General features: G+C 38.0%; 1 protein-coding gene across 2 annotated transcripts in view; it reads left to right on the top strand.

The window, feature by feature from the left end:
- The first annotated feature begins 2,348 nt into the window (after window positions 1-2,348).
- USH1C (USH1 protein network component harmonin) overlaps window positions 2,349-27,592 on the top strand; it is a 46,270-nt gene continuing 21,026 nt past the window's right edge. For both annotated transcript variants that reach the window (XM_066320838.1, XM_066320839.1), the window contains exons 1-15: window positions 2,349-2,397; window positions 6,198-6,265; window positions 8,243-8,386; window positions 8,850-8,988; window positions 14,609-14,717; window positions 15,255-15,279; window positions 15,975-16,032; window positions 16,818-16,921; window positions 18,094-18,178; window positions 18,553-18,612; window positions 18,869-18,925; window positions 20,715-20,857; window positions 21,486-21,551; window positions 24,105-24,229; window positions 25,655-25,731. In XM_066320838.1, the coding sequence (XP_066176935.1) occupies window positions 2,362-2,397; window positions 6,198-6,265; window positions 8,243-8,386; window positions 8,850-8,988; window positions 14,609-14,717; window positions 15,255-15,279; window positions 15,975-16,032; window positions 16,818-16,921; window positions 18,094-18,178; window positions 18,553-18,612; window positions 18,869-18,925; window positions 20,715-20,857; window positions 21,486-21,551; window positions 24,105-24,229; window positions 25,655-25,731 (1,296 nt within the window). In that variant the 5' untranslated portion in view covers window positions 2,349-2,361. The remainder of the gene's footprint in view (window positions 2,398-6,197; window positions 6,266-8,242; window positions 8,387-8,849; window positions 8,989-14,608; window positions 14,718-15,254; window positions 15,280-15,974; window positions 16,033-16,817; window positions 16,922-18,093; window positions 18,179-18,552; window positions 18,613-18,868; window positions 18,926-20,714; window positions 20,858-21,485; window positions 21,552-24,104; window positions 24,230-25,654; window positions 25,732-27,592) is intronic.

Below are 27,592 nucleotides of genomic sequence, written 5' to 3'. Positions count from 1 at the left end.
GTGTTTCATTTCTAATGAAATGATGGAAAAGTAGTGATGTTTTCACTGAGAATTCTGTTCCCTCCTGTAAGTGTTGGAGGGAGAATGTGCTTGAGAGAAAAGAACGTGAGGAATAAAAGATATCCTTTAACTTTGACACAGCCTTTTCCAAATAACCCCAATCCGATTTTTAGAATTATGTGGTAGCCTCAGCCCATATCTGCTCTAAATGCAGCATGTGCCTGGCTTTGGTGCACTTTCACTGATCCAAGTTACATTAATGGAAATAGAGAAAGTAGATAAAAGCAACAGGGATCAGGTTACACAACACACTTTAATGTATTTCTTTGCCTACTAAATGAGCTGCTCGATTTGTTCGTTTTCCCTTCATGCCACAAGTAGCAAACAAGAATTGAAGCTAATTTAGAGGCAATTCAGATGCAATTTCGTTTCTTCCAAGGAAATATTTCATTATCTAAAAATACTAAACAGTCATAATTGTACTATCTTTTAATAGATGGTGCATTTGAAGCAATGAAGTTTCATTGCTACAAATGAATCAATACATTTATGAGTTCTGAATCTCATAAATTTACTCATTACACAACTTTTAGTTTTGGAGCATGAGTTAGCTTTGTGGGTACGTTTGCTTTGCATTTACACACAGCAGAGCACAGGAATTCATGTAACAGCAGACTAACAGCCCACCAAGTTTGTCATCCTTTCTGCACTGTGTCCTTTACATGATGATTCAGAGCAGTTTTCACATCACCAAATGAAGTTAATTCTACAATTGTTTACTACGTGGAGGAGTTTCTGACTCCTAAGAAGTTTATCTGTATTATAAAACCAGTTACTTTCCTTTAAATGTAAATAACTTTGGGCCTGTATAAGATCTATTCCTGTAAAGCCTTCTAGAAATGGTAGATAGATATCAATGATTGTTCTAGACTATATGGAAATTTAAAGGTGACATGCATGCATTTTAATACATGCTTTAGTTTTTTTATCTCCTTTCTCTTTTCAAATACAAGATAGTTTTATTTTGCACATGCATGGTAGAAGTTCTATATCTGTGTGTTTAATTCTATATCTATATCAAAAAGAGAATCGCTTTTGGTATTGTGTGCTACTGGAACTTAGATAAAAGTGATTTATGTATTAATAGTTACAATTTTTTTGCAACTTTGCAAGAGAAAAATTGTTTTCTGAGAGCAACTGTATTTATTTGTATATGTAAACCTATATGTATAGGTTTAATATGCACTCTTCTCATATTCCTGACACCTGATATGAGACATGGGTAGTGTAAATGTTCCAGTACATCAAAACCATCTGAAAGGTCTAAGAGCAGTTTCTAAGGAGTTGGAATAGCTTAGAAAAGTAAACACACAGAAATTATAAAATAGGATGAAGGGGGATTTATGGTAGTATGGTTTGTTGTTGTTTTTGGTTTTTTTTAATCATGCTTTTATGTGTATTCGTGCATGTTTCCACTAGGTTGGAAGGAGGAGAGGTAAGTTAGCTGTCCTGAAGTAATCCCTGCTCTCTCTGGGGCCGTGTGGTTAAAGGTGATTCTGTGTGGAGACCAAGAGGCTTCGGTGAACAAGGGTCCTCCATTCACTACCCTCCTGACTGAGGAAATCTGCGATCTTGTACTACAGAAGGGAAAGCTGGAGAAGAACCAGCTCAAGTCAAAATTGTATGAAAGAGATTAGTCCGAAAGAGGTTCCTTTTCAGGTGCTCCGAGCTTGATTCTTCTGCAGTTACTCACAGCAGCCACGTCAGAGGCTCTATTTGTAAGCAACAACGTGTTAGTGGGAAAGGCTGGGGGAAGCCTGATTTAGACAGTGATGCATCAGCTTCCCTCTGCTTACCTAAAAATAAAGAAGCTGACATTATTTGCCATACAACAATTTGTTGAAGCAATTTGTTTTCTGTTTGGGCTTAGGTTGTTTCTTTGTTTTGTTTTTAACTCAGGTCTTGGTATGCTTTAAAGCTCACATCTTCATGTTTTCCTTAACTGTTAGTGTTACTGACACGCATGCATACCTACAAATATAGGAGAGAAATTGGTATGAGTACTGAGTGCTGTTTGAGGAGGATCAGTTGTAAAAACCAGCCCAGGGAAAAGCCCAGGTAGCCCACGGCGGGGCTGGGGGCCGTGGATGGATGGATGTTTATTTTCCTTTCCCTTTCCCTTTCTCTTTTCCTTTCTCCGCCGTCTCGGGCTGGCAGGGCGGGCAGCGGTGCCCGGCTGTGTCGGTGCCGTGCCGGGATGCTGGAGGCGGCGGCGGCGCGCCTCCCACCGCCCCGGGGCGCGGCCTCGCTCTCCGCCCGCGCCGCCCCGCGCAGCGCCCGCACCCGCGCAGCGCCCGCGCCATGGAGCGCCGCGTCGCCCGCGAGTTCCGGCACAAGGTGAGACGGCGGGGACAGCCGGGCCCGGGCTGCAGCACAGGCTGAGGGCGGCACAGCCCCCCTGGCCGGCGCGGCTCTGCCCCGGTGAGGAGGAAGGGAGAAGCGGCTCGGGGACTTTGCACTGCCCTGCCGACGGCGCGGGTGGCAGCCTGCCGGGCGGGGATGCCTGTTAAAACCCTTAGAAAGAGAGGCAGAGAAGAGGGACATGGCCCAGTGCACGAGCTTTTCCAGGGCTTGGAGCAGTTTATCTTTTGCTTAATGCCCGGCTGGAGCCGGCGCTGCTCGGGGCAGGTGCTGCAGTCCGGGCGCTGGCAGTGCCCGCCCGGCCCGCTGTGGTTCCGCCTTAACATTCCCCGGCGCGGCTGTGCGCTCAAGTGCGAACGCGCTTGATCCATGGAGCGGCTCGGGCTGCCTGGCACCGCCGTTTTGTCGTTTACCCGGTTAAATAAGTGCTCGGCGGAGCGCAAAATCGTACGAGCGAAGAACGCTCAAAAAGCTCTAATTAAGGAAGGAGGAGGAAAATAGTTTACGTCTAAAAGGTGTTTTTGCCCAGCCATCTGGGTCTCTCTCAGATTAAAGTTTTTTGTAGCGTTTTGTGGGGGTTTGGTTTCTTTTGTGAAGGAAGTTGTGGTTGATTTTATTTAGTTTTATTTATGTAATTCTAGTTTTATAGAGTATCTGTCACCTACCAGGTAAACACATTACCTAAAGGATTGTTAGGATGAATTGGAGGGGCAGCAAAAAAGCTCTGTGTGCCAGACTGGAGTTCAGAAACATTAGGACCTGGCTATTCCATAATGATAACTGTAGTCATCTAACACATTGTTTCTGCCTTGCTCCTTATTACTGTATAACTCAACCGTGGGTTGTGCAACATTTTTCTAAAGACTCTGGTTTCTAGGTGGGTGGTTACTGTCTTGAACTTTAAACCTTCACCCTTTCATTGCTGCTATAATTCATAAATCATTCAAGCCCCACCCCTGATAACGTAAGATGTATTGTCTGTGTTGCTGCAGACAGCTGGGATGCAAATATCAGTGACAGCTTTATCTGACTTAGAAGACATTGAAACAGGTCTTTTTTTTTCATTTTGTATCATCCTGCTTCTAGTGACCTCTGTGGCATCCACAGTCTTGGATGCTCACTTTTTCTGTGACATACCAGTGAAGGTAATCCCTACAAGATCTAGATTTCCTCAATTAATAGCCATTTTCTTTGTTTCTTTTATTTTTAGTTCCTTTTTTCTTAGCAATTTTAATCAGTTTCCCTATCAACCAAGCAGCAATGTAAAATATGTAATATATGCAAACATATTGACCAGTTTTTCTCTTTCCTTCAATAGTTTTCCAATGTTTGTGTAGCTTAAACAGGACTTCATACTCTTCTTTGAAACCTGGCACATTGGGATAGTGCTAACACAGTGCATCATTGTAATCTGAACGTTTTCCCCACCAAAAAGTGCTTTTTCCTTCCCACAGCTTCTATTCCACTGGATAAACTTAGATAGACGTCTTGGCAGACTTTTTTTTTTTTTTTTTTTTTTTTTTTTTTTTTTTTTTTTTTAATGGATGTAGATTCTGTGATGACTTTTTATTAATTTCTATGAAAACCAGTGCAATGTATGATGTAGTGAGAAACAGAGTGTAAGCAACTCTTGGCATTTTGGGATTATCAATCATACAACTACTATGAAGACTCTTTAATCACAGAGGGGTTGAGGGTGGAAAGGACATTGGGAGGCTGTCTGCCCCGACCCCACCCCATGCTCAGGGCCACCAAGAGCTAACTGTCCAGGGCTGTGTCCAAATGGTTTGTCTTAAATACCCTTGGTTTAAAAGGTTTAAAATCACCTATCCCATGACTCTACAGTCATTTTCTTGAGAAATAGATACTAAAATCCAAGTTGTACCATGTCACCACTGATTTTTTTTTTTTTTTTAAGATAGGGAGGGGCATGATATTTTTAGATTTATGAAATGAGAGTCAGCTTTTAGAAGCTGATGATAAGGCAAGGTAAAGCATATGTCTACAGTAAGACTTTATCCCAAGGAGTTAAAGAATTAGGAAAATGGCAAGAGACGCAGGTGGCTGTGATGCAGTGACGATGGAATAGAAGGCAGCAGGAGGAGAATGACCCTTTAGTAGGGGTGGCTCAGGATGATTAACCCTGCTGTAGCATTCTGAATATATTTGAAATCATGTGGCTGTTGGGTTTAGTCATATGTTAAGGAAGTTGCTGGTGTAGGATGAGAAGTGCAGAAGTCAAACAGAAAGACTGAATATTTTGTCAGAAGAAATAGCAGAATTTAAATGTGGCACTCCATTTTCTGAGAGGAAGTGGGGATGTATCCACCAGCAAGCATATCAGGAGAAAAATGGAATGTTTTTAATCTTTGCTTTCCCTGTCAGGGAAAAGAGATGATGATGATTTTGCCCTTTGCTGTGTAGGGTTGATGCAGTTAAACATTTAATGTTCCTTGTGGGACATTGCTCATACAGTATTATAGCTAGCATTGGGGATTGAGCTTTGTATTTTACCTGTCAGGGAAGTGAAAATTGGATACTGGAAGTAGTTTTACCTTGAGTTTTACCTTTACAATTAGCCTTGCCTCGAGTCTCTGCATAGTATTGCTAAAGGTTGGGTTGCAAACATTTATTTAAGACAGATATCATCCTGTGAGTTTTGAAATTCACTGTGAATAAATGGGTTTACTGACTGGTATGACTGTAAAGCAATCTTGACCTGCTTGTAGCTTTCTGGCCTTTAGGTGTTTTGAAAGTGTCTTTTTCCAGAGGAGACAAGTAACAGAAAACCACCTGTATGCGAAGGCTTGCCGGCTTTAGGAGCCAGGAGGTACAAGTAATAGAAAACCCCTGGTATGTGAAGTCTTGCTGGCTTTAGAGAGCCAAGTGGGACAAAAGGAATATGAAGCATGTATTTAGTTTAGAACATAATACAAACCATTGCAGACCTAGAAAGAAAGGGCCTTTCTTTAAGTATGCAAATTGCTTCTCAGTCTTCGTCACAGTAATATTACCCTTTAGGTCAGATGTAAATCGTTTTCCTAAACATCAGGCTTGTCCAGATGTAAAACTAATGTGATATGACCTCCCACTACAAGTAAGATTAGTGGGGGTCTCCCTACTACTGAGTATAAATTGAACTTCTCATGTAAGAATTTGGGTTTGGTTTTCTTTTGCTTTAATTTACTGTAATTATCCAAGAGCGGGCATAGTAATATGACACTGGTTTAAGTAAAGGTACTATTAGTGGGGGAGGAAAGAATAACTAGCAAGTTCTATCAGTTAAGAGCTGGAGCAAAGAGGAACAGAGGTGTAGCAGTTTGCATAATGCTATAAGTGAGCTCCTGAAATCGGTAGTTTGGACGACAGGACAGAGATTATATCTCAGCCTGGTGGTTTTGTCTGTGACAGCATGTGCTACATTAATGAGTGGCCAAAAAGGTTTCTGAAGACATTTATTCAACAGTACAGTGACTATCAGGTAAGACAAATATGATATTGCTGTAATAATACTGCTGTTGAGGGGAAGTCTAGCATACACAATATATCAGGATTCATCACCTTGTCTCATTGTTGTCATACTAATTTTAGGAAGTCTCATTTTAAGTGTGACATTGGGAAATAATATTCTGTTGCAAAAACATGTTTGTCTTTAAAAAATTCTTTTTCCTTGATGAAATCTTTGCTCTGTGGCTTAAGAATCTGTGAAAATATCTCATGTTCAGCATTTGTGGCTATTAAGTCAGAGATTAACGATAATGTCTTTGGGTTTTCAGGTCAATCTGTTAATTGACAATGAAGCAGAGAAGGATTACCTTTATGATGTGCTGCGGATGTACCACCAGTAAGATCAAGCTTTATATATGTTTGTGTAGAATTTTACTAGTATTTTTAAATTTGAAGACTTAATATTCACAATTTTAAATAGTCTTTCTATATGCTACTAGAAAAGTAAGTGAAATAAGAGGTTTATACCTGTTAATGAAATCTTGTGGCTTCACAGCATAACCTGCAGGCAGAAAAGGAGCATGTCTGTAATCACTTACAAAGTTGCTTTGGTTTCATGACTTGGCAATCTTTTAAAAGAGTTTGGTGGATTCATATTTGGAGATGTGTGGAGAGAGGCTCCTGCATGACAAAACTATTCTTAGAAAACAGGAAAAGAGCATTAATAAAATTCATTAATATTTCCAAATAATGCTTATTTGTTTGATACAGAGTTTTAACTGATACTGCTTTTCAAAGATTTTTTGCTAACTTTTCAGATAAAAATTTTGCAAATGTCCTTCAGAAAGCTGGAAAAATTTAGTCTTGGAATCTGTTTGGCATGTGTAATGACTCTGGCTTATTACAACACAATGGTAAAAAATTGGAAAGGTGATAGGCCCATTACCAATCCTCTTGCTGAACTGATTTAAACCACTTACCTCAGTCTTGTTTCATTTGAAATGACATCAGCCTATGATCCATTGTTTTTCAAAGAAGATGAGAATATATTTTCCACTAATCATAGACAAGTGCCTCTGATGGACGTTGTTTCCATTAATATTGTAATTAAAAGCTTCTCAGCGGAGTGAAATGTAGACGTTTCCATCTGATGTTTGCACCGAGCTGTAGTTATTGGGGGTATTCAGCTGTATATCTGATTCAGTTTCACTCAGGTCTGTCTAATTGCTTTTCCATTCATAAAGACTCTTGTTTGGAAAGCCAGTTGGTTCAGCAGAGCTGAATTATTTAAAATCTTCTTGCAGTTACAAAATTAACAATGCATATGGCAACTTTCCTTCCATTTCCACAATTGCAATGACTTGGGCAAAAGTTTCAATATTGCTGTGAACATATAATGATGATGTAACACTTCCTGGGATTACAATATGAAATATCCCAGGTCAAAAATACGTGCAGTTGCTGTTGGAGTTAGCAATTAGTATCTGCTTCACTGTGAATAGCATTACCAGAAGTATTTGACTTCTAATCCTGTATAGGTATTTCTGATCTGTATTTCAGTGCCCATGCCTCAGAAATATTGCATCCCAGGAAATATAAATTAAAAGAAAGGAAACAGCAAAAAATACAGAAAAAGTTTAACTGAATATTTTATAGGACTAGCTCCAATGAACCTTAGGTATTCCTCTGCTCCTACAGCGGCACAACAGAGTATATTTTGTAGACCTATAACTATCTCAGTGCTGACAATTTCAAGGAGACCAATTTGCGTAGCTCTCATGAAAGAGATGTTCACAGCAGTTTAACTTCTGTAGGTTTTGTTAATTATTTAATTGCCCTTCAAATTTGATTTTGAACAAAAATTTAAACTTAAACAAAGTCTTTGCTCTAGCTGCTGAATGTTGCTTTTTTTTTTCCCCCCGGATTGAAACAATTTGTCAGTTCTCTTAAGTTCAGAAAAGGAAGGAGCTTATAGACTAGATGTACTTACAGGCATCCCTAACTAGTAAGGAAACAAAAATCCATTAGGCAGATATGTCTAATCTGGAAAGTTATTTTCAAAAAGTTCCGTGAATCTTGTGGGTACTCCGAAAATAAAATTGGAGGTGTCATCCATAAACGTGATGTGCACGACCTTAAAAGATCAAGTGGATGTATAGAAGACTACAGATGTTTTGAAGCAAGTATTCTTTATTTACAGAAGGTTTGCTTTCTCAGGGGCTATTTTGCTTTCATCAAACCAGTAACTGCATAAGTATCTTCTTGGTAGCTTGAAAGGACATGAAATGTTGAAGCCATGTGCACAACTTATAAAACGAAGGTTTTTGTTGGTGTGTTTCTTACCTGTGTTTGTTTTGTCACTGTGTTTTTGCAGGTCTATGAATCTCCCAGTGCTTGTGGGGGACCTAAAACTTGTGATTAATGAACCAAGCAGGTTGCCTCTGTTTGATGCTATCCGCCCACTCATCCCATTAAAACACCAGGTGGAATATGATCAGCTTACACCCAAACGATCACGGTAAGAGAACAAAACAAAACAAAACAGAAAAAAAAGAGGAAGCAGGATATACTGAGTTTCAAGGTAAATTCAGAGTAAAATACTGTTCATCTGTGTAGAGTTGAGCATAGTTTTTTTTTTACTTTTGCTATATTTGCTAGAGGTACAGCTACCTGTACTGTACTTAAATTGTTTTGCCAAGTAGTTTAATCTAGTACAAACAGGGTAAAGGAGTCAAACCCCATAATTTCTCATTTTCCCTGCATTTAAGAAAAAAAAAATCTCATAGCTCTCACCCTCTAAAGCAGTTTCAGTTATTGCAAATAGGTCTTCGTATGAATAAACTTGATGGTTTTAGTTAACACGCATCCATCCAAACTTCAGTGAACTTGCCTTTTTTAATGCCTAAATTATATAAGAGAAAAATAATGTCTAACTTTCATACGAAACATTATTGAGACTCAAGTGTTTTCCATCTTTGCAGAAAGCTGAAAGAAGTGAGATTGGATCGTTTGAATCCTGAAGGGCTTGGATTAAGTGTAAGAGGTGGAGTGGAATTCAACTGTGGCCTCTTCATCTCCCAATTAGTTAAAGGAGGGCAGGCAGACAATGCTGGACTTCAGGTAAGAAAATTCTGTTCATGTTAGGTGCTAAGGGTTATTCTTTAACATTTAGAAGTTGCTTTTGCTAAGATGCTCTTTGTCTCTTCTAATATAACTCCTAACATATGTAAGGCAATGCTATGGTAAATAGCATTATACCAGTGGTGAATCTAGTAATTAAAAACGTTCATTTTGCTGGTTTTAATGATATGTAAACCTTTTTTTTTTTCCTCATTTGGGATATGATAATTTTTGCAGGTTAAAGGTTTTTCTGGAATGTTTATACTTCATGAGTAGCAACAGTTATATGTAAGCAGATGGAGAGAAAGCTCTCTAGACTTTAGAAGAGTGCTATAAGTTGCCAAGTTCTGATTATATGTAGAGCACAGCATATAAATACTAGAAGTGTTAATTCCATCTTGCATAGATACAGTTTGTGTAACAAAACGTTTACTTAAACTTCATGTATAAATTGTAGCGGCTTTGGTTTATGCAACAAAAGAAAGAACATATTTTTGACTATTCCCAGTGTCCTCTGTAGTGCATGTAATTGCACTTTCTGTGATTAAAATTTGGATTCATGCACTTGCCAATGAGGTTGGCAAAAATAATTATGTGTGGAAACACTGCAATAGTTAAGCAATTTGCATGAATGAAGTTTTGGGTGTTTGGTTTTGTTTTGAATGTGGCATTGCTTAGTGAAAAGAGAAGTGAGAAACTGCTGTGCCAAATCTCTGCATCTTTTAGTCAGACTTTAAATCTGATAAGGTGTATTAAAGATCTGAGTTTCTGACTGGAATTTTCTGCCTGGCTAGTTTTAATTTGTCAAGTCTGATTATTTGCTGAAAGTATTGATGGCTAAAGATTATGTTTAACTCTAGTCCAAAATATATTAGACTAGCATGATTCATTACAGTGTTTAATTAAGCTAGCATGTTCTGTAGATATGCTTCAGTATTACCTCACTAATGTCTTAGATTAAAAAATAAAAATAATTACTTGTCAACAAGGCAGTCAAAATTAAGGTTCTGTGTGTCACTCATGCTGAAAGCTTTCTAAAATTTTAACTGTTCCTCTTTCTGTTTGTATGCATGTGCATGCCTTTCTGTTTGTGCATTCATGCCTATATCCCATTCAGAATCACCTTTAACTAGTTCCATCTCTGTCAGCCTGCTCTGCACAGGTGCATGACTGGCATAGGTGCATCCAGGGGGATGCTTCAGAAACTCCTTAGAACAAAACCACTGATTCTGTAGGTAGCTAGAACTGAGAGGCTGTTAACAGCTCAGCACAAACCTTGTGCTCTGTGTGTTGTCAGCCTAATTTAAGCCTGGGGTTTGCCAATGGCCAACTGCAGAAAAGGATATTGCTGTGCCCTCTCAGAGCTTGCACTACAGAAGTTCATGTGCCTCATCCTCTACCCAGCAAGAATGGGAAGTGTACAAGGGAGTTGTTTCTGGGCTGTGGTTAGCTCAGTAGGAGAGATTCCATCTGCTTCCTTCCTCAACTGCTAGAAACTTGAGAAAAAGATCAAGACCAGTCACTTACATGGTTTTGTAAACATCTGGAAAATATTGGAAGGTGTTACTGACACTGATCAATAAAGGACTTGATAGCCACTGCCTTAAATTGCCATTCTAATGCATTCCTGTTAGTGCTGTGCTGCAGCTCTCTGCTTCTCTGCTTGTTTCAGACTAAGATTTTGGCACAGTCACTGCATAAGGAGTGATGTTCAGCTGTTTTGTTCCTAATTAGGATGTCAGTTTTCCTGCTTTTGCTGTACACAAAACGGCCCCATGGCTTTTTGTCACCGAGGTTATCATAGGACATGTTGGTGTCAGTGAGGGGGATTTTAAAGGATCTTTGGGCTGGAGTGTACAAACTCAGAACATAGTTAGGGTTAGTAGACAAAGTAGGGACAATAAGGGAGAAGAATGCTTGAGACTGACTCTGAATTTGTTAGGGTTATGTTATATTAATTAATATGGGCAGATGGTGCTTTGCAGCTCCTGTAACTCCCTGGCTTCTGTTTTTTGATATGTGGTGTTAAAGCTCTGCCTAAAGTGCCTGAATAATAGGTGGCACTTGGCACTTTCTGAACCTCACTGAATAACAAGACCTGACAGGCAGCCTATTGTTCTAAATTGCTGTCTCACAGTAAAGCCAACTGCTTCTGAAATTTCACCCACCTGCTTTATTTAACAAAATCTCTACACATTTTCAATCTCAAAAATGCGGTCTGAGAAAGGTATAATGATTTTCTATTATACCAGCAGTTTTACATCCTGCTGCTCTTAAAATTTCCAGTTCAAATTGCATGATTTCTCCTTGAAGTACTTTCCAACTTATATTAAAATGACCAAGTAATAATGAAGGTTCCTGTGGCCCTTGCAGTTTTGACCCTTTTTTGACTACAGTTTCTCTAAAAGGCACAAGTGTTTTGCCCTTCCATTAAGAAATAGACTTCATCTTCCTCCCCCCCACACTGCTTTTTGATACTTGAGTGTGAGGATTCTGCTGAATACAAAGAGATTGGTGTGAATGATGAAAGTGGAAGCAGTATACCAAATGGGAAATTTGAAACAGTTGATGTTATTATATGAAGCTCTTCAATTTCCTAGAAGCACTAAATATTATATTTCTCATGTTAAAAGTTAGAAATAATGGGCATTTTACTTCAGAAAAGTTAGGTTTGCATTTTTTTTCTAAGAAGTCTGTCATCTCTCTGTTTGATAGGGAAAGGGGAAACTGTGATATAATACCAAAGTAATTGTTACTGTTCTACTCTGCTCAGTCCCACAGACTTTTATCTCTACAGCTCTGATTCATTAGCTTGGTATACAGTGATACCTGTACAAAAGTAACAAAATACATGAAAAAGCTATTAATTACCCCAATATTAGATACCATTGTTCTGGAAAAGCTGTTCAAGTATTCTAAAGAGAAGCAGTTTGCTGTATGCCTATACATCTCCTGTAGTTCAGCCTAGATTGTGTTATTTGTAAATCAGCCTCAGTCGTTGTCTGTCAGCAATACAAATGTCCTTAGATTGAGTGAATAGTTTTGAGTTTCAGAAATAAGATGACACTCTAGTAAAGGAGAGTTAAAAATGCCTGTATGGGAAAAGCTCCTTTCTGTACTGGAGGGAAAAATAAAATATGCTCTTGTGTGCATTTGTAATTTTGCAAGTGCCTCCTGGGGAGATGGGAACAGATTCAGCTCAGTGAATGCTGACCTCCTCAGAACATGAGTTCTGCTGATACAGAACCCCCATGATGGCATTGTCATTTGCAGCCCTAAAACGGGGAGGTTTCTGTGTGTTAAGGCATTGGAGCCAGTAACAGTGTGATAGGTTACCCTTTCAAAGAGTCGTGCTTGTGCAAACCCAGGCTCCATGGTCTGTTACAGTCTGCATGATGTGGAAGATGTGAGTTAAGGGAGGATCCTGAACTAAGAGAAAACCAAACAAAAAGCCTCCCCCTTCACCATGGGTAAAATCAACAGAAAATGGACGGGGTGGATGGATGTGGTTTTCAATCTTTGGAACAAGTTGTTTAAGTGAATGACAGCAAGAGCTATCAGGGGAGTAACTATAAACTGTAGACCTCGTGTGCTCTTCTTGTCTGATTCTGTATTTTTATCACAGGTTGCATGTCCAAAAGCCTTCACTACTGACCTTTTTCTGCTCTTACTAAAGATTATTTTAAAAATCTGACTGTCGAGCTCTTAGGAGTGCAGACCATTGCCCTGGGTGAAATATTTTTGGATGCCCAGCAGAGGGAGTGGATGTCCCACTGGTCAGGGGCGAGGGACCACAGTCCTGTTTTGCCTCTGCGAGTGTGTTCCGTTCTTCAGGATAGTTTTCTTTGCTTTTGTAGCCTTCTAATGCTGTGTTGTGTCAGATAGAAATCCTCGGCTTCAGTGGAAAGTGTCACACATGAGGAGTGATGGTAGAGCGGACACGTTAATGTTTTGTAGTATTGCCGAGCATGAGACACTTCCCAGAAGAGTTAGAAAAGCTTGTGAAGGAAATAAAGAAGTTACATTGGTGGGTTTTTCTTTGTGCCTTTTTTTTCAATTGGAAAGATCACAGTAGGAAGACTCAATAGTCATTATTACAATATGAAAAAAGGCAGAAGGTGACAGCATGCCTAATGTCCTGCCACCCAATGTCATCTCTGTGTTACAATCTCTAGAACACAGACTATACTGAGGAGTATCTACTTCCAGTTCCACTCACTCCTCATATAAAATGAAGGCACAGAGCTTCTCAAGAAATTAATTGTAGATTGGTTTTTTAAACAAGCTTGATAATGCATTCTGCCCAAATTTTGTTGAATAAAAATACAGTTGCTTTAGCTTTGCTGAAACTTGAAATTAGCCTAATGCAGATACCAACATGGAAAACTTAAGCCTAAATGAAATTTGGGAGCTTGACACTTGAGTCTAGAAATGGAACATTTTAGGTAATCATTAACTAGGGATAATGCTGCCATGAAACCAGGCACATTTGTGAGGATGCGCCCAAAGGCATTACTGGAGAGGAGTAAACCCAAAGTATTTGCCTTTGTCCATGTGGAGATCAGAGGTATAAGATGATACTGTTGATGGTTTGTCAAAGTAGTTTCCTGGTAATCATTTGTATATTTTACTGCGCAGTGTATTGATCTGCATTGATAATGGAAGAAATTGTGCACTAATTTTCATAGAGCCACATCACGTGCTTTGCACCAAATAAAAGTTTTTCCTTATGGGGCTCTAGCCAGGACATGGCATTTTTTGCTGTAGTCTTGAGCAGATAATAAGGCACTACCTTAAATGAAGTAGGCAATATCTTCATCACCAATTCCATCCAAGCCTACCTGGATAAGAGGATCATTGGGCAGAGTTCATAAGAACTTGGAAAATTCTCTCTAGTCGTCATAGCCTATCAGATTTGGATTTATATCAGAGGAAGAGAAGCTTTTTGATTGTACTTTGATAAATAAAATTTGAAATTTTATAGAAGTGGCTGAAAGCACCCTGTCTTGTTCTACACTATTAAACTGAACATTGCCAGAGAATGCCCTTGGGCTGCTGCCGTTGGATTGCCATAAATGTTAGCAGGGTCCCCAAACAAAGACAAAGAGGTAAATTCCCTTAAAATAATGCATTTTCTCAATCCGGAATCAGGCTTGATAGTAAGACCAAGTTTAGTTTCCTATTGATCAAATACATTAAGGAAGGTATTTCAGAAAATGTATGGTAAAAGCAAACTTTAACTTCTGAATCATAAAAGAAGGAAATAAATCCAAAATTACTTAAATTAAGACACAGACTCTTGTTTTTAAGGTAATCTGTGGAGTACAGATTTGATGTATAGTGGAGTACTGCAGTACTCATCTGACAGTATAGTAGATGTATAATAGACAGTATTTATTGAATTGTTATTTAGCCATTATTTTGCTCTTTTGGTGTTTGGTATTAATTCAAAACAAATACAGGTAAGTCTGATCTGGACATTACCTGAAATTCAGAATGTATTTATGAATCAACATTATCTAACCTTTGCATCAAAATGATAGCCAGATTGTATCCCATCTTAAAAACTTTTTAAATCATTAACTCACAGTTACTTTTTCTTCTCACTTCCATTTTTGAGGTTGGAGATGAGATAGTGCGCATAAATGGATATTCCATTTCGTCATGCACACATGAAGAAGTCATAAACCTCATTCGTACAAAGAAAGTCGTGTCCATTAAAGTTAGACGTAAGTAACACACAAAAAAATCACCTCTCTTGATGCCTTGGGAAGGCCGACCTGAAACAGAGACAGAGAATAAAGTAGGTATTGAAAGGCCTTCAGGATCCACCTTGGGCAGGACAAGAGCCTGACCAGGGCTGCACCCAGGGTCCACTATGAATAGTCACACAAAATGGCTGGCCGGTCACGAGATTTTACATCTTTATAAATTTTGGCCCATTTGCATATTGGGGTTAAATTGTCCAGTTACAGCTTCAGGTTGTGAGGTCTCATCCTTCTTGTTTCTCCCTTCAATCCATCCTTGTTTATGCTTTTGAGCTTGAAAGTTGTCTTTGGTTCTCAGCAAAAAAAGGATTTGTTTTGTCTACCTAATCTGTGAAGAGAGCTTATTGGTACTTAGTATGAGGCTCAGAACTATATCTCTAGGCAGCACAGAATCTGCAAATATGAAAGCTAAAGCTTAAGGCATCCCTATCACTGAAGATTGCATTAATAAATTGCTTGTGGGCTGTAGAAACTTAACAAAATATTTTTCCTTTTCAGATATTGGCATGATACCTGTCAAAAGGTAATGGCTTTTCATTTGAAAACAGATTATTCATTTTCATACAGCCTCTCCTATCCAAATAATCTGTGTTTAATTATGAAAATGTGTGAATGCTGATTAAAATGTCACTTCTTTTTTAATGAACAGGCAGATGTCTTCTTGATGAATCTGATTTTATACCAATTGCCTACTTAAATGAACCAATTTCTATTTCCTCATTTGTCACAGACATCTCCTGGAAATTTAATTATCAATGCATCTAGCTTAACAGAGAGCTCCATTGTTTCTTTGTGTATGTAGCATTTGCTGATGGCTTCAGAGTTTAGAAAAATTTAAAATTGTTTTGGTCTTCCAATTTTTGTTGAAAAGCTGAATCTTTAAGTGCAATTTCTGAGAAATTTTAATGCCAGGAGGTGTTGCTCTGCATAGACATTTATGTAAGATGTTTGAGTGGTTACAGTTAATTTTACAGTCTTCCTCTGACTTTGCTAAAATTGTTTCACCTAAGAGGGCTTTATCAATTTTATATTCAACCTTTACTAGCCCAAATACTTGTTCACTTGTTTGATGTTCTGTTTAAATTGCTGGAAAACAAACCAGATGGGAAGGGTATCCAAAGTTGTGGATGCAAAACAGAAGGCTCCATTCCAAAGTGGCTTCTGGAATACATGGACATTTATTTTGTCCCATTATTTTAAATTATTTTTTTCTTTCAGTTCACCAGATGAACCCCTTAAATGGCAATATGTGGATCAGTTTGTGTCAGAGTCTGGGGTAAGAGATCAATATTTTGTTAAATGTCTTCTGGGGAATCTGGAATGATTCTGAAACACTTTGTTCTCTGACCTTATCAGAGAAGCTATTGTATGCATTACTATAAATGCAGTATCCTGTTGAAAGTATTCTGTGAAGAATATCTTTCGTGATATGAAATGATTCTAGAGCTATTAGGTAAGAAAAGGGCAGGACTCAAATGAAATTGCTTTTACTCATTAATCGCTTCTTCATTTAGCTTGAGCTTATTAACTTCCCAGGCTGTATTTCTACTGCATAAATCTTTATCAGATTATTTGGCCTATTTTAGGCATATTAGTGGAGGAATTACAACTTTGAATAGGAGCGACTTGTAAGGGTTGCAAAAGTGAAAAGAAACACCACAATTACTGTTCTTTTGCTTTCGGGAAGAAAGACTTAGTTAAATAGTGAGCCTTATCATGTATTTCTCCAGCCCTTTTGTCAGGGAACATCTAAACTATTATTTTTCCATATCACTTTCCTCTAATTTTCCTTCATCCTTTTCTGAAGAAAAAGTTTGACTATTTGAGTAATCTTCTCCAAATAGATAAGTTCAGTGTTTCACCTCAGCCATGCAGCTCCACTGAAATGACTCTACTTCACATTCATTTCCAGCAGGATAGGACCTTGGAGACTTGAATAGGACCTTGAATCTTATCTTGATGCTGGCTGGGAGTCATCCTGGCTACATGAAATTTTATAGTAGTCTTGATACGAACTCAAAACAGAATTAACATCTGCGGCATTGTTTAATCTCTCTACAGGAAGCAAAGGGCAGTGTGGCTGGACTTGCTTCTTCTGGAGGGAGAGACAATAAAGAGAAGAAAGTCTTCATTAGCTTGATTGGTACAAAAGGCATGGGATGCAGGTGGGTACACAATTTTTATTTAATGTCACTGTTTTTTAAATGAGACACTCAAGGCAGTTATTTCCATACTTCTTTGACATGATCTCAGGAAAATAAAGATCCATGCTGGATCAGGAAGGCAGACTGCAACAGCAGGATATCGGTGGCACATAATGGGTATTTTTAGGCACAGCATAACTACCTGTGTTAAAGGTTTCTTCATAAAGAAAAGAACTTTAAAAATAAGAGCAGACTGAAAGTGCCTTAGTACAACTTGGAATTGGATCTTTTAAATGCTTTTACATTTTTAAATACTTAAAAGTGCTACTCAGTGACATAGCAAATTCCAGCACTAACCACTGTCAGGTTCACTCCCTGCCTTCTCTGACCCTTTTCAGAATTAAAACACCATCACAAAGTTATATCCAGTTTCCAAAACTAATGTTGAATTTGCAAGGTATTTCAGAAAAATAATTCTGGCATTCTTGGACTTCTGTCTTTGCAATATTTATGGAGGTTTTGGAGTAGAAGGGATACTGTAGGATTTCTAGTATAATTAGAAATATATAGTTGAAAGGACTTTTCTCTCCTGTAATTTGGAGGATGTAAAGTTTTTTTTAAAAATTATTTACAAACTGAAGGGGGTAGTTCACTATCACTTGTTGGATTTATAACCTACAAAAGTAATTTCTGTTTTTGGGCCCAGCTTAGATGGCAGCTTAATGTTCCTGAGCTAGATGTTGGCCTTTGGTGGAAACATCCTTCTTGCTTCTAATAAATAATCCAAACAAAATAACATTGTTTTATATATAAAATATGTTTCAGTTCAGTGAATAATTAGTAATTCTTCATTGTGTTCCGTGCTTTCAAATATCATTTGTGTCCCAATCCTTTAGACAGTGTAGGTCAGCAAACATAGAAGTTTCAGCATGTAAAACAAAGTATAGGAGCTTGAATATTTTTATTTTAGCTTTTTCTTTAAAATCAGTTTTGTGGTATAAAGAATTAAATAATAGGATGATAAACCTATCATACCAAGTTTTGGTGTTTGTTTCAGTGTTGACTAATATAATTAATATTCTTTAAGCAGAAACAAATTATGAGGAAACAACTAGAACTGCTCACTGTACTACATACTGTATTGTTCCATAAATATTATCCAATTAATTGGTTGGGGTTTTTTACATTTCTAGTATTTCCAGTGGTCCAACACAAAAACCGGGCATTTTTATCAGCAATGTTAAGCCAGGCTCTCTTTCAGCAGAGGTGGGCTTAGAGGTAAGTTTGCCACCTTCCAAGGTAGGTACCACAAGGAATTCTCGCAGCTTCAAGGGTTTGTGGGTCCTTTCCCCATGGAAAAGAAATACGTGGTGATTACATTTCTAACAAAGCTAATTTTCTAAAATTTTAAGAACATGAGTGACCTGGATCAGACCAATACTTCTTCAAACTCAGGATTTGATTGCAAGCAGTGGCAATAGGAGATCCTCATGCAGGAGGATGTGCAAGCCTGACCAGTTTCCAGTCTGTTTCCCTTGTGCTCTGCCAGTACCCATGATTGTTGTACTGTGTGGGAGAGCACATCTCTTTCTGTTTTCTTTTAATATATACTAGCTTAGCGTCTGTACTAAGATTTGCCTTAATTTCTTTAGGTTGGTGATCAGATTGTTGAGGTGAATGGAGTGGACTTTTCTAATGTGGATCATAAAGAGGTAAAATCAAGTCTTCCTAATTTCCTGGATTTGTAGATGTCATCTTATTAAACATCTATCCTGTTTTCCTGTCCACAGAAAGTATGTTTTGATACTGGGCTCTTGACTCAAGGGGTTGTGTATTGAGCATGGGAATTCAGAGGTTGGCGTACCTACCACTCTGTTTAGTTCTGGAAATCCCAGCCATGACAACCAGCATTATACTGGCCTTTCATCACTTCATTCACATTGATTTTTGTTTTGCTTTAATTTGCAGGCTGTCAGAGTGCTCAAGAGTAGCCGTACTTTGACTATCTCTGTGGTGGCAGGTGCTGTAAGTAGTATATTTGTAAAAGCAGAACATTTGTAAGCAGAAAATTGCCATGTGGGTAAATAAATGGTAAAAATGGATATAAACAAAAGCTGTGTTTCTTTGTAAGATCTATACCTCTGTCAAACCAGGACAGTTTTGAGTGGCATGTGATTCTTTCATACCACACAAAGGATTCTCAAATAAAATGTGATTGTGGGCCAATGCAAAACAATTCCCTTGACAAGGAATGGAAATTAACTTTATTGTAATGGTCTCTCATGTTTGAGAGCTTCTGTTCTAATAGATATCTGCTTCTGCTGAAACATGAAAGGTGAATTGAAGACAAATAATTTTTAATCCTGAATAGCTCTGCTTTAGTCTTATTCCAAATGAGTTCCTTTTGTGTTTATCTGATCTCATTAGTGTATTGACACAATGAAAATTACTCAATTTTTCATTTCCACTCTTCTGTGCAACAGAACTATAAGCCTTTGGGGTCTAATCTAAAGCCAGCTGAAATTAAACCTTTCCTTTGACTTCAATGTGGCTTTCAATAAATGTTTTAATGTTTTTACTGCTTTAATCTTTCTTGTGGTAAGTGTGTAGTTGTATACAAGAGGATAGCCAAGTTCCATAGACTAATCGAAGACAGTGTTTTCTAATTGCTTTGCAACTGAATTAAATGGGAAAAAAAAAGATCTAATAAGTCACTTCAGCTACTTCCTAAGGGCTCATGTATACTGTGTAGCTGCATTAAGGAATTAATAGTTTATTTGATCTATTCTTACAGTAACAGAAGATTAAGTTGTCCAAAGGCACTGTAAATCTTGTTTAAACAAATACTCTGGGCTAGTTGATTAAGCTCCAGGAATCCAACATCCTAAGGACTTAGTTTCAACTCCCAGTTAGCAACTTTAAAAATGTGAGCTCTACCTCAGCATGCATCACTGGGGTGGTATCCTTAAAGTGGCAAATTGTTACCATGGAACTCTTCTGTCCTCACTCCTTCACCTTTCATGTCTCAATAGACATCTTTGTCTGCAGAACAGATAGCATAAGGAAATAGTTGCCCTACTGTGGTGCAAAGACATTCCTCAATACCTGGTTTTATTCAAGATGTCTACTTTTGTACTTTAGAGATGAAAAATCCTACCTTTCTAATTAACTTGGGATTTTAATTTCAGAAACAAAAATTAGATTAATGATATCAAAGTGTTCTACCTATAGCAGTATGGAAGTGTCTGTCTGGGATAGAAAATAGTGCTGGTGTCTTAATTGTAAAGTAAATAAAACAGGAACAACTGTTTATACATAAAATATACAGTGTTTTGGAGATGTACATTCCCTGTACTTGGGTTCCTGAATGATAACACATTTCTGCAGCAGTCAAGCATAAGAGCATTAAAACACAGTAATTGTGTAATTGTCTTCACATTGGGAATCATTCAGTTTCCTGTTCTCTGGCATTTCATTGTTCAGTGAGATTCTAAGAAAGTATAATGTGAAGGTTTTTTTGGGTAACACACTCTGCCTATATTTGGCCTCACCCTTGTGGTGTTGTTGCTGACTTCCGCAGTGCCAAACGTCTTCTGAGGTGTATAGTACATAATAGCTTAGTGGCTGAAACTAGAATAGCTCCTTGGAGTAAGCACTCAGATCTTTGAGGATCTTTCAGGGTGTATTCCTCAGGAAGAGCAATGTGAGGAAATGGCAGATGTGCTACTGTGTAATTTGGTTTGAATTATTTCCTAGAAGAATTGCAATCATAAGATAATTCCACAACTGATTGGGGTGGTGGTTTTGATTGCAGGGAAAGGAGCTGTTCATGACTGAGGAAGAAAGGCAAAGAGAAGCACGTCTCCGTGAGCAGGAACGCCAGGAGTTGATGCATCAGAAGCGGCTTGCACTGGAGACCAACAAAATCATCAAAGAGCAGCAAGAGAAAGAGAGATTGTGAGAACTCTATATGGGACTGTCTGAGAAATTTAGCTTGGATTTGGAAAGGGCATGGAAGACAGGAGCACATAATTATTTCTGTGGGGCTTCTCACAGAAGATTCTCAACTTAGATTAACTTATTTTGCTTTTGGAGAGTCTCTGTTCATAAAATGTTTGTCCTGTGATGCTCTTGAAGTTCTAGGCCTTCAAAGCTGATATAATTCAAAGGCATCTTGAGTAGAAGGGTCCCTCTGCTTCCTTACTGTCATACCTTTATGATTCAGAGTGATATTTGTTAGTTTTCTAATGCTATTCACTTATGCTTTATTTTTAGCAAGACAGAAATGTTATACTCATACAAAAACACGCTATAGTCTTGCCTCAGAAGGAGATGGTGACTTAAAAAATTAAGTAGATGATATGCACTTATTATCCAGATGGTCAGGGATGTCCTCAGGGTTCCTAGGAAACCATACTGAATCTTTAGTATCTTCAAGATGACTTTTAAAACAGAGCGTTTTCCCCCAAGAGAAATGTATTTACTGTCTGTATCTTTCACTAACTGTATACTGACACACTTTGTTCAGGTCCTTACTCAGAAAATACTATTTTTAATCATGTTGTCCTAATTCCTTTTGTTGTAGAAGAAAGCTGGAGATTTCCCAGAAGGCTGCAGAGGAAGAAGAGCGATATCGCAGAGAAATAGAGCAGTGAGTAAAAACCTTACACAGGCAACGTGCCACCTGGAAAAGGTTCCTTGTGTATTAGATCTGGCTGAAAACATTCTGCATGTTGCTTTCAAATAAAATTGTATAGTATTTCTATTTAGCTCAATGTAGGATTCGATACATATGAGTAAGTACACCACAGTTAATGAATAGGAATCTGATCTGAAAATCAGCACCTGTAGACACGAGGCTTATGGCAATAATAAATCCAATGTGAAATTGAAGCTGAGCACTTACTTTAAAAGTATTATTAATATTTAGAGAAACTTAAGATTGAGGAAGTTCTGTGTCCCAGAACTTGTTTACTTCTGTTGTCACTGAAACACTACATTTAATTCTAAGAGAAAAAAAAAAAAAGTATTGCTAAGAAACAGATCAGTACTATATTTTTAACTTAAACATTGTTTTACATTTGGAAGTTTGAAATTAACTGGTTGTTATCACAGTACTTAAATTTAATTCTAAATGATGGTGTGAAATTGCATGAAAATGCAAGTTGCAGAAAAACGTCTGTTTTGATTCATCCTTTTAGGGCTTAGATTGACCCTCAAATCTATAACTTTGCCTCTTTGACATATTAAGGGGGTTCTAATTAATTTAATTATTTTAAGTCCCTTTTCTGCATTAGCTAAAATTTTCCATTAGAAAAAGGGCAGAGATGTCTGAATATGTAAGGTGCAAAAAGAAATATATTCCCCAGCTGTCACAAGAGAAGAATCTCCTGCAGTCCTCCTATGGGTTCTACAGCAGCACATGGATGAATTCTTCTGCATTTCTCTTTTCTCATCCTGGGGAATTGATAACATCCTGTTCTTTATTGTGGCCTACCATAGAAATTCCTGCAATAGCCAAAAGCTGCTCTAAAAGCAGGCCATCACAGGTCATCACATCACAGAAGGATGATTCTGTTCTCCAGATCTAGATTGCCTGTCTGTTATAATGGATGCTGGATGTCTGCCGTGTTGTTCTGCACTAAGAGCATCTTTTCTCACCCAGGGAGAGCTTTCATGCCCTGGGGGCTGCTCAGTGTAAGGTCTAGCATAGCTTTTTATTTCCTTGTGTAATTTTTAAGTGCTGCTCAGGCACTTTTAAGCTTTTCCATATCATAATCCAGACTGTTAAGTCGGTGTCAATCTCCTGGGTGAGGAAGAGGGAGAATGGTAGTAGAGGAACCTAGATGAAATCTAAAGCTGAGATGTAATGAGCAGTTGTGGCAGGCTAAAATACAATATTTTTCTGTATTAATTGTTTGTGAGGATCATGCCTTGCCTTCTTTTAAGAATTCTCTCTACAAGAATTTCTTGTATAAACTCACTGTGTCTTTTTTTGGTATCTTACAGTTGAAAAAATTTCCAACGTGCCCAAATGGCAAAGGTCCCTAACTCTGTGTACTGCAAGTTACATTGTAACACCAACTTTTTAAATCTAAAGTTAATTGAAAAAACATTCTGTCCATTGTTCCCTAACAATGTCTCTAAATTTAAATAGTGAGCTCAGCTACAGATTTAAGAGTATTTGACTCCATGTGAATATTTTTTCAATTTACTTTAGCTAATTTAGAGATGCAAAAGATAATCCAAATATAAATAGCATCATACATATATAAGACCTGGTAAATTTTCGCACCACATTATCAGTTCAAAGCCAGCTATAGTCAAGAATAGATCTTGAATCATTTAAGGCAACATATATGAAGCTACATGTTGTTAGGTTATTCAGCACTTCTGCTGTGACATACTTGGTATTTGCTGAATTTTTGTTTGAAGCATCTTTTTACTCTGATCATGGTGCCGTACCAGGTAATTTATTTGTTTTGCATTCTCTTCTCCTGAAATGTGACATTCTCTGTGTCACTCCCATCAATCTGTACCCATCTATTCCCCTCTCTTCTTGTTTTTTTTTCCCCCTTTTTTCCCTACAATATGGAATTTAATATGGATTCCATTTCAACAGTTCTTATTTCTTTTTGGGAAGAGTCACTTTTTATGGCAACCTAGAACTATGTGTTTAGGAAGCAATCATCAAAATGTATTTAAAGGTGTAAAGAGAAGATACATGTTTTTTTAGGTATAATTTTCCATTGTGACATCTGATTTAAGTGTAAGGTAGGTGTTGTGTCGCTCAATGTTTCAGTTAAAACTGACAGTTTTTTCTAGTGAGTAATTCCTGTCCTAGAAATGAAAAATTGTTAAGTGAGATATATTTTTTACTTCATTTAAGGTGATAGTCAGTACTGTAGTGTGTCACTCATGGCTTAGTGTCTGTGCAGGTGTTTATATAACAGGCCTTATAAGTATAAATGTTAAATGGAAGTATCTTACATTATAAGGTATTCTTACTTACATTTTGCGAATTATCTTACTAGCTTAGTAAATGAAACAGATTGATGAAAGGAATTAAGTTATGAAGACGAAGCGGTTTATTATGCCTCATATTAAAGAGAAAAAATATGCTCTATATATATAATGGTAATGAATATATACTGATGTTGTTGGTTTTGTATTCAGAATGTCTAACTGCATTTGTTTCCTCTAGGATAACAGCAGAGGAAGAGAAATTTAAAAAGGAGTGGGAAGAGGACTGGGGTCCTAAAGAACCACCCAAGTCTCTAAAAACTGTAACTGCAGAAGTGCACTCTGCCCCTCGTTCCAAACACAAAAGTAAGTAATTGATGTCAACTTGCCTCCTTCTCAGACACCTCACTGAGCTGGATGGAATATACCACCAGTTTGTCTCCAAGTTAAACTAGCTATGAATTGGTTATTTTCAGAAGGCTGGAAGCATATGATAGATCAATTAAATAACTCTTATTGAACAGGTGCCTATCTTGCAAAATCTACATCCATTCAAATAGTCACACTTTTTAACAATCAGCAGGAGGAAACATAAAAATAATATGGCTTACTAAGAAATGGTTTGAAGCCTCAACCTCTATAGCTTGAGGGTTTGGTGCATTGTTTTGCATTTTGTTTCTGTTCAGTGTTGATCTGTCAACCTTTTCACAGTTTGGGTTGGAAGAGATCTTAAAGATCACCTTGTTCAAACCCCCTGCCGTGGGTGGGGACACCTTCCACTAGACAAGGCTGCTCAGAGCCCCATCCAAAACTGGCCTTGAACAGGCCAGGGATGGGGCATCCACCACCTACCCTGGACAGTGCCTCACAGAAAAGAATTTCTTCCTAACACCTGATCTAAATCTATCCTCTTTTAGTTTAAAGCCCTTCTCCCTTGTCCTGTCACTATATGCCCCTTTAATTAAAGTTCCTTTTCAGTTTCTTGGTAGCCCCTTTTAGGTACTGAAAGGTCTCCCAACAGCCTTCTTATCTCCAGGCTGAACAGCCCTAACTCCCTCAGCCTTTCCTCATTGCAGAGGTGCCCCAGTCCTCTGATCATCTTCATGGCCCTCTGCAGGACCCATTCCAACAGGTCCACATCCATCTTACATTGGGAGTCTGAGAGCTGGATGCAGCGCTCCAGAAAGGGTCTCATGGAAGCAGAGTAGAGGGGCAGAATTCTCTCACTTGTCCTGCTGCCCATGCTGCTTTTGAGGCAGCCCAGGATGCTGCTGGGCTGTCTTGATTCACTTGTCCAAAGGTAATTAAGACAGTTGGAGCTTAGCTGGCAGTTAAGAAGCTAAATTGGAAGCTGCAAATTACATGTGGATATTGTACTAAAATTGTATTGTGCAAAGAAAAATGTGGAAAGTGCCTGGTGCATAATTTATAGGAGGCCTGGGCCAGCTCCTAACCCGATGTTATTTTATTTTATTATTTCGTGTGTGGTTTGGGGAAGTCTGCTGATGGTTCTGTTACCAGAAAAGCTACAGGCTTTTCTTCACAACATAGCAGACCAATTATTCACATGTAGATTCTAACAGCTCTTCAGGGCTGGAGGAGGTTGGAGATGGATTTAAGTAGGGCCATTTTTTTTAACAACTCTTTCAAAAAACTTCCCATCACTAACTACTTCTTTTTAATTTCACAGAAACTTCTAGTCACACATTACTGATCTCTTTTTCATTTCATGGGAACCTCCAGTTACTGTCACTTCTGTCCCCTCACCCCTTTCCTCCTTTGTTTCTCTAGAAGATTTAGAGGGATTTGCACATGACCAACTTGAAACAGATGACATGGATGAAGTGAACATGAAGCAGGAGAAACAGGTTTGCCACTCAGCCCTGACTTCCTATGCTGATTCAGATTCTTTCTGTGTCTCATCTCCTCCTGACAGTCAGTCTTGACATTGAACTGACCATTTGGTTTTCCTAGGGCAATATGTGTGGTCCTTTAGTAAATGATGAAAGGTTTTGACACTGCTGCTGTCATTGCATCTAAAGACGCCTTGATATGAAATCTAACAACCCTGCAGAAATGTGGACTATATTGAGTGCTCTGTGTTAGCAGTGTTTCATATATAAAGTTATGGTAATATATTCTTCTGTATGTTTTTACTTAGCAATATATTCTGTAGTATTTATGAATGTAGCTTGAAATATTTTGTCCTGGGAAATGGAACTTTTCATGTCTCCTCAAAAGCCATGTTCTGCCACAAGCTTGAATCAGTTTGAATACCTGTTTAATTTTCATAAGGTATGCTAAAACTACTGTAAAGTAGGAATGGGATGATAAAATCTTAGCACTGCACATGGCTGTGTGGTTCTGTATGAAGATTCCTTGTTGCATTTTCTTTATTTGACATAAAATATGTAAGATTAAAATAAGGGAAACTTACAACTAAATGTACCAGAACCGTTTATCAAGAATTTAGCTAAGAACTTGTTATGTAATATCAATCCTCTGGTGTTATGACTTCAAATAAATTTTAATCAGCTACACATATCAGCATGGATTGGTCTGAGTACAAGCCTATCCTTGGCTCTTCTTCAAAAAGAAGAAGAAGAAAAAAAAAGAAAGTACAACTTTTCCTTTACTTTTTGTAGCTTTTGGATGGTTTTATCGATATGATGGAAAATTTCCCACAATCCGTAAGGTACCAAGTTTGCAATGTGAATTTGCTTGCTGTGTGTGTGTGTTTGAATTGGAATTCCTCAGGTTTTTTTCTTCCCTGTTATTAGTAAGTGTTTTCATAGTCAAATGCTCCTTCTTTTAAAGTCTGCACAAATTAAGATGCTTTTGGGATGCATGTGTCTAGGACTTTGTCCTTTTGAGTCCTTCAGGCTCTGAGTTCTGCCATCTGCAGAGGGAATTGTATAAAACTACTTTGCAGAAGGTGCTCATTACAGGTGGGCAGTGCATGTCTTCATGTTCTCCAAAAGGCCTCAGAATCATGTATACATAAAAACAATAGAGAGGCAAAAATTAGACAGTTATACCTTTGCAAATCTCCCTGTAGGAGGAGTGCTGAAGGCAAAAGGCTTTTAGGCATGCATGTATGTGCAAATAAAAAAAAATTAACTTTAAGCTAGTAGAATACTTCTGTGTCTGTAGAGATGCTGCTGAAGTATTGCAATTTATGAGAGTTTCAAATAATATTTTTTTACTTGCTGTTTCTTCCTTCTCATTATTTCTTGCAGTGTGTATTAGCCATATTATAGGGGGTTTGCTATTGTGTTGTGTGCTTTGGTAGTGTTTTTTTTGGTAATTAACTGTAGTAAAAGAGCCATGAAGATTTTGTGCTTTTATCTGACAAGAACTCAAGGTTTCAGAGGAGGTCAGGATTATTTCAGACAAATGAAGCATTTATATCACTGTTCAGGACTATTACTTTGACCTTCTGTGTGCCCAGAATATACCTGTTCCCCTTAAAAGAGATTAGGAGAAGATGGTGCATTCCAATACCTTTTTATACTTCTAGTAACTGTAAATCATCATGGATCTGTAACCTGTGTGAAAGCCAGGGCAGTTAGAATTTTTATCAGAAAATTATAAATGCATGTTATGGAAACTCTTCACACAAAGAGGGAAAGTAATATTTGTGTTGCTGCTGACAGCTATAGTTTAGAGAACATCCAAATACCTCTTGATATACTAATGATCTTACACAATTCCTGTTGAACTTTACCA

Source organism: Sylvia atricapilla, chromosome 6, assembly GCF_009819655.1.
Source record: "Sylvia atricapilla isolate bSylAtr1 chromosome 6, bSylAtr1.pri, whole genome shotgun sequence".
NCBI classification, from domain to species: Eukaryota; Metazoa; Chordata; class Aves; order Passeriformes; family Sylviidae; genus Sylvia; species Sylvia atricapilla.
Note: the sequence above shows the minus strand (reverse complement) of the source record. Positions and strands in the feature narration are given on the sequence as shown.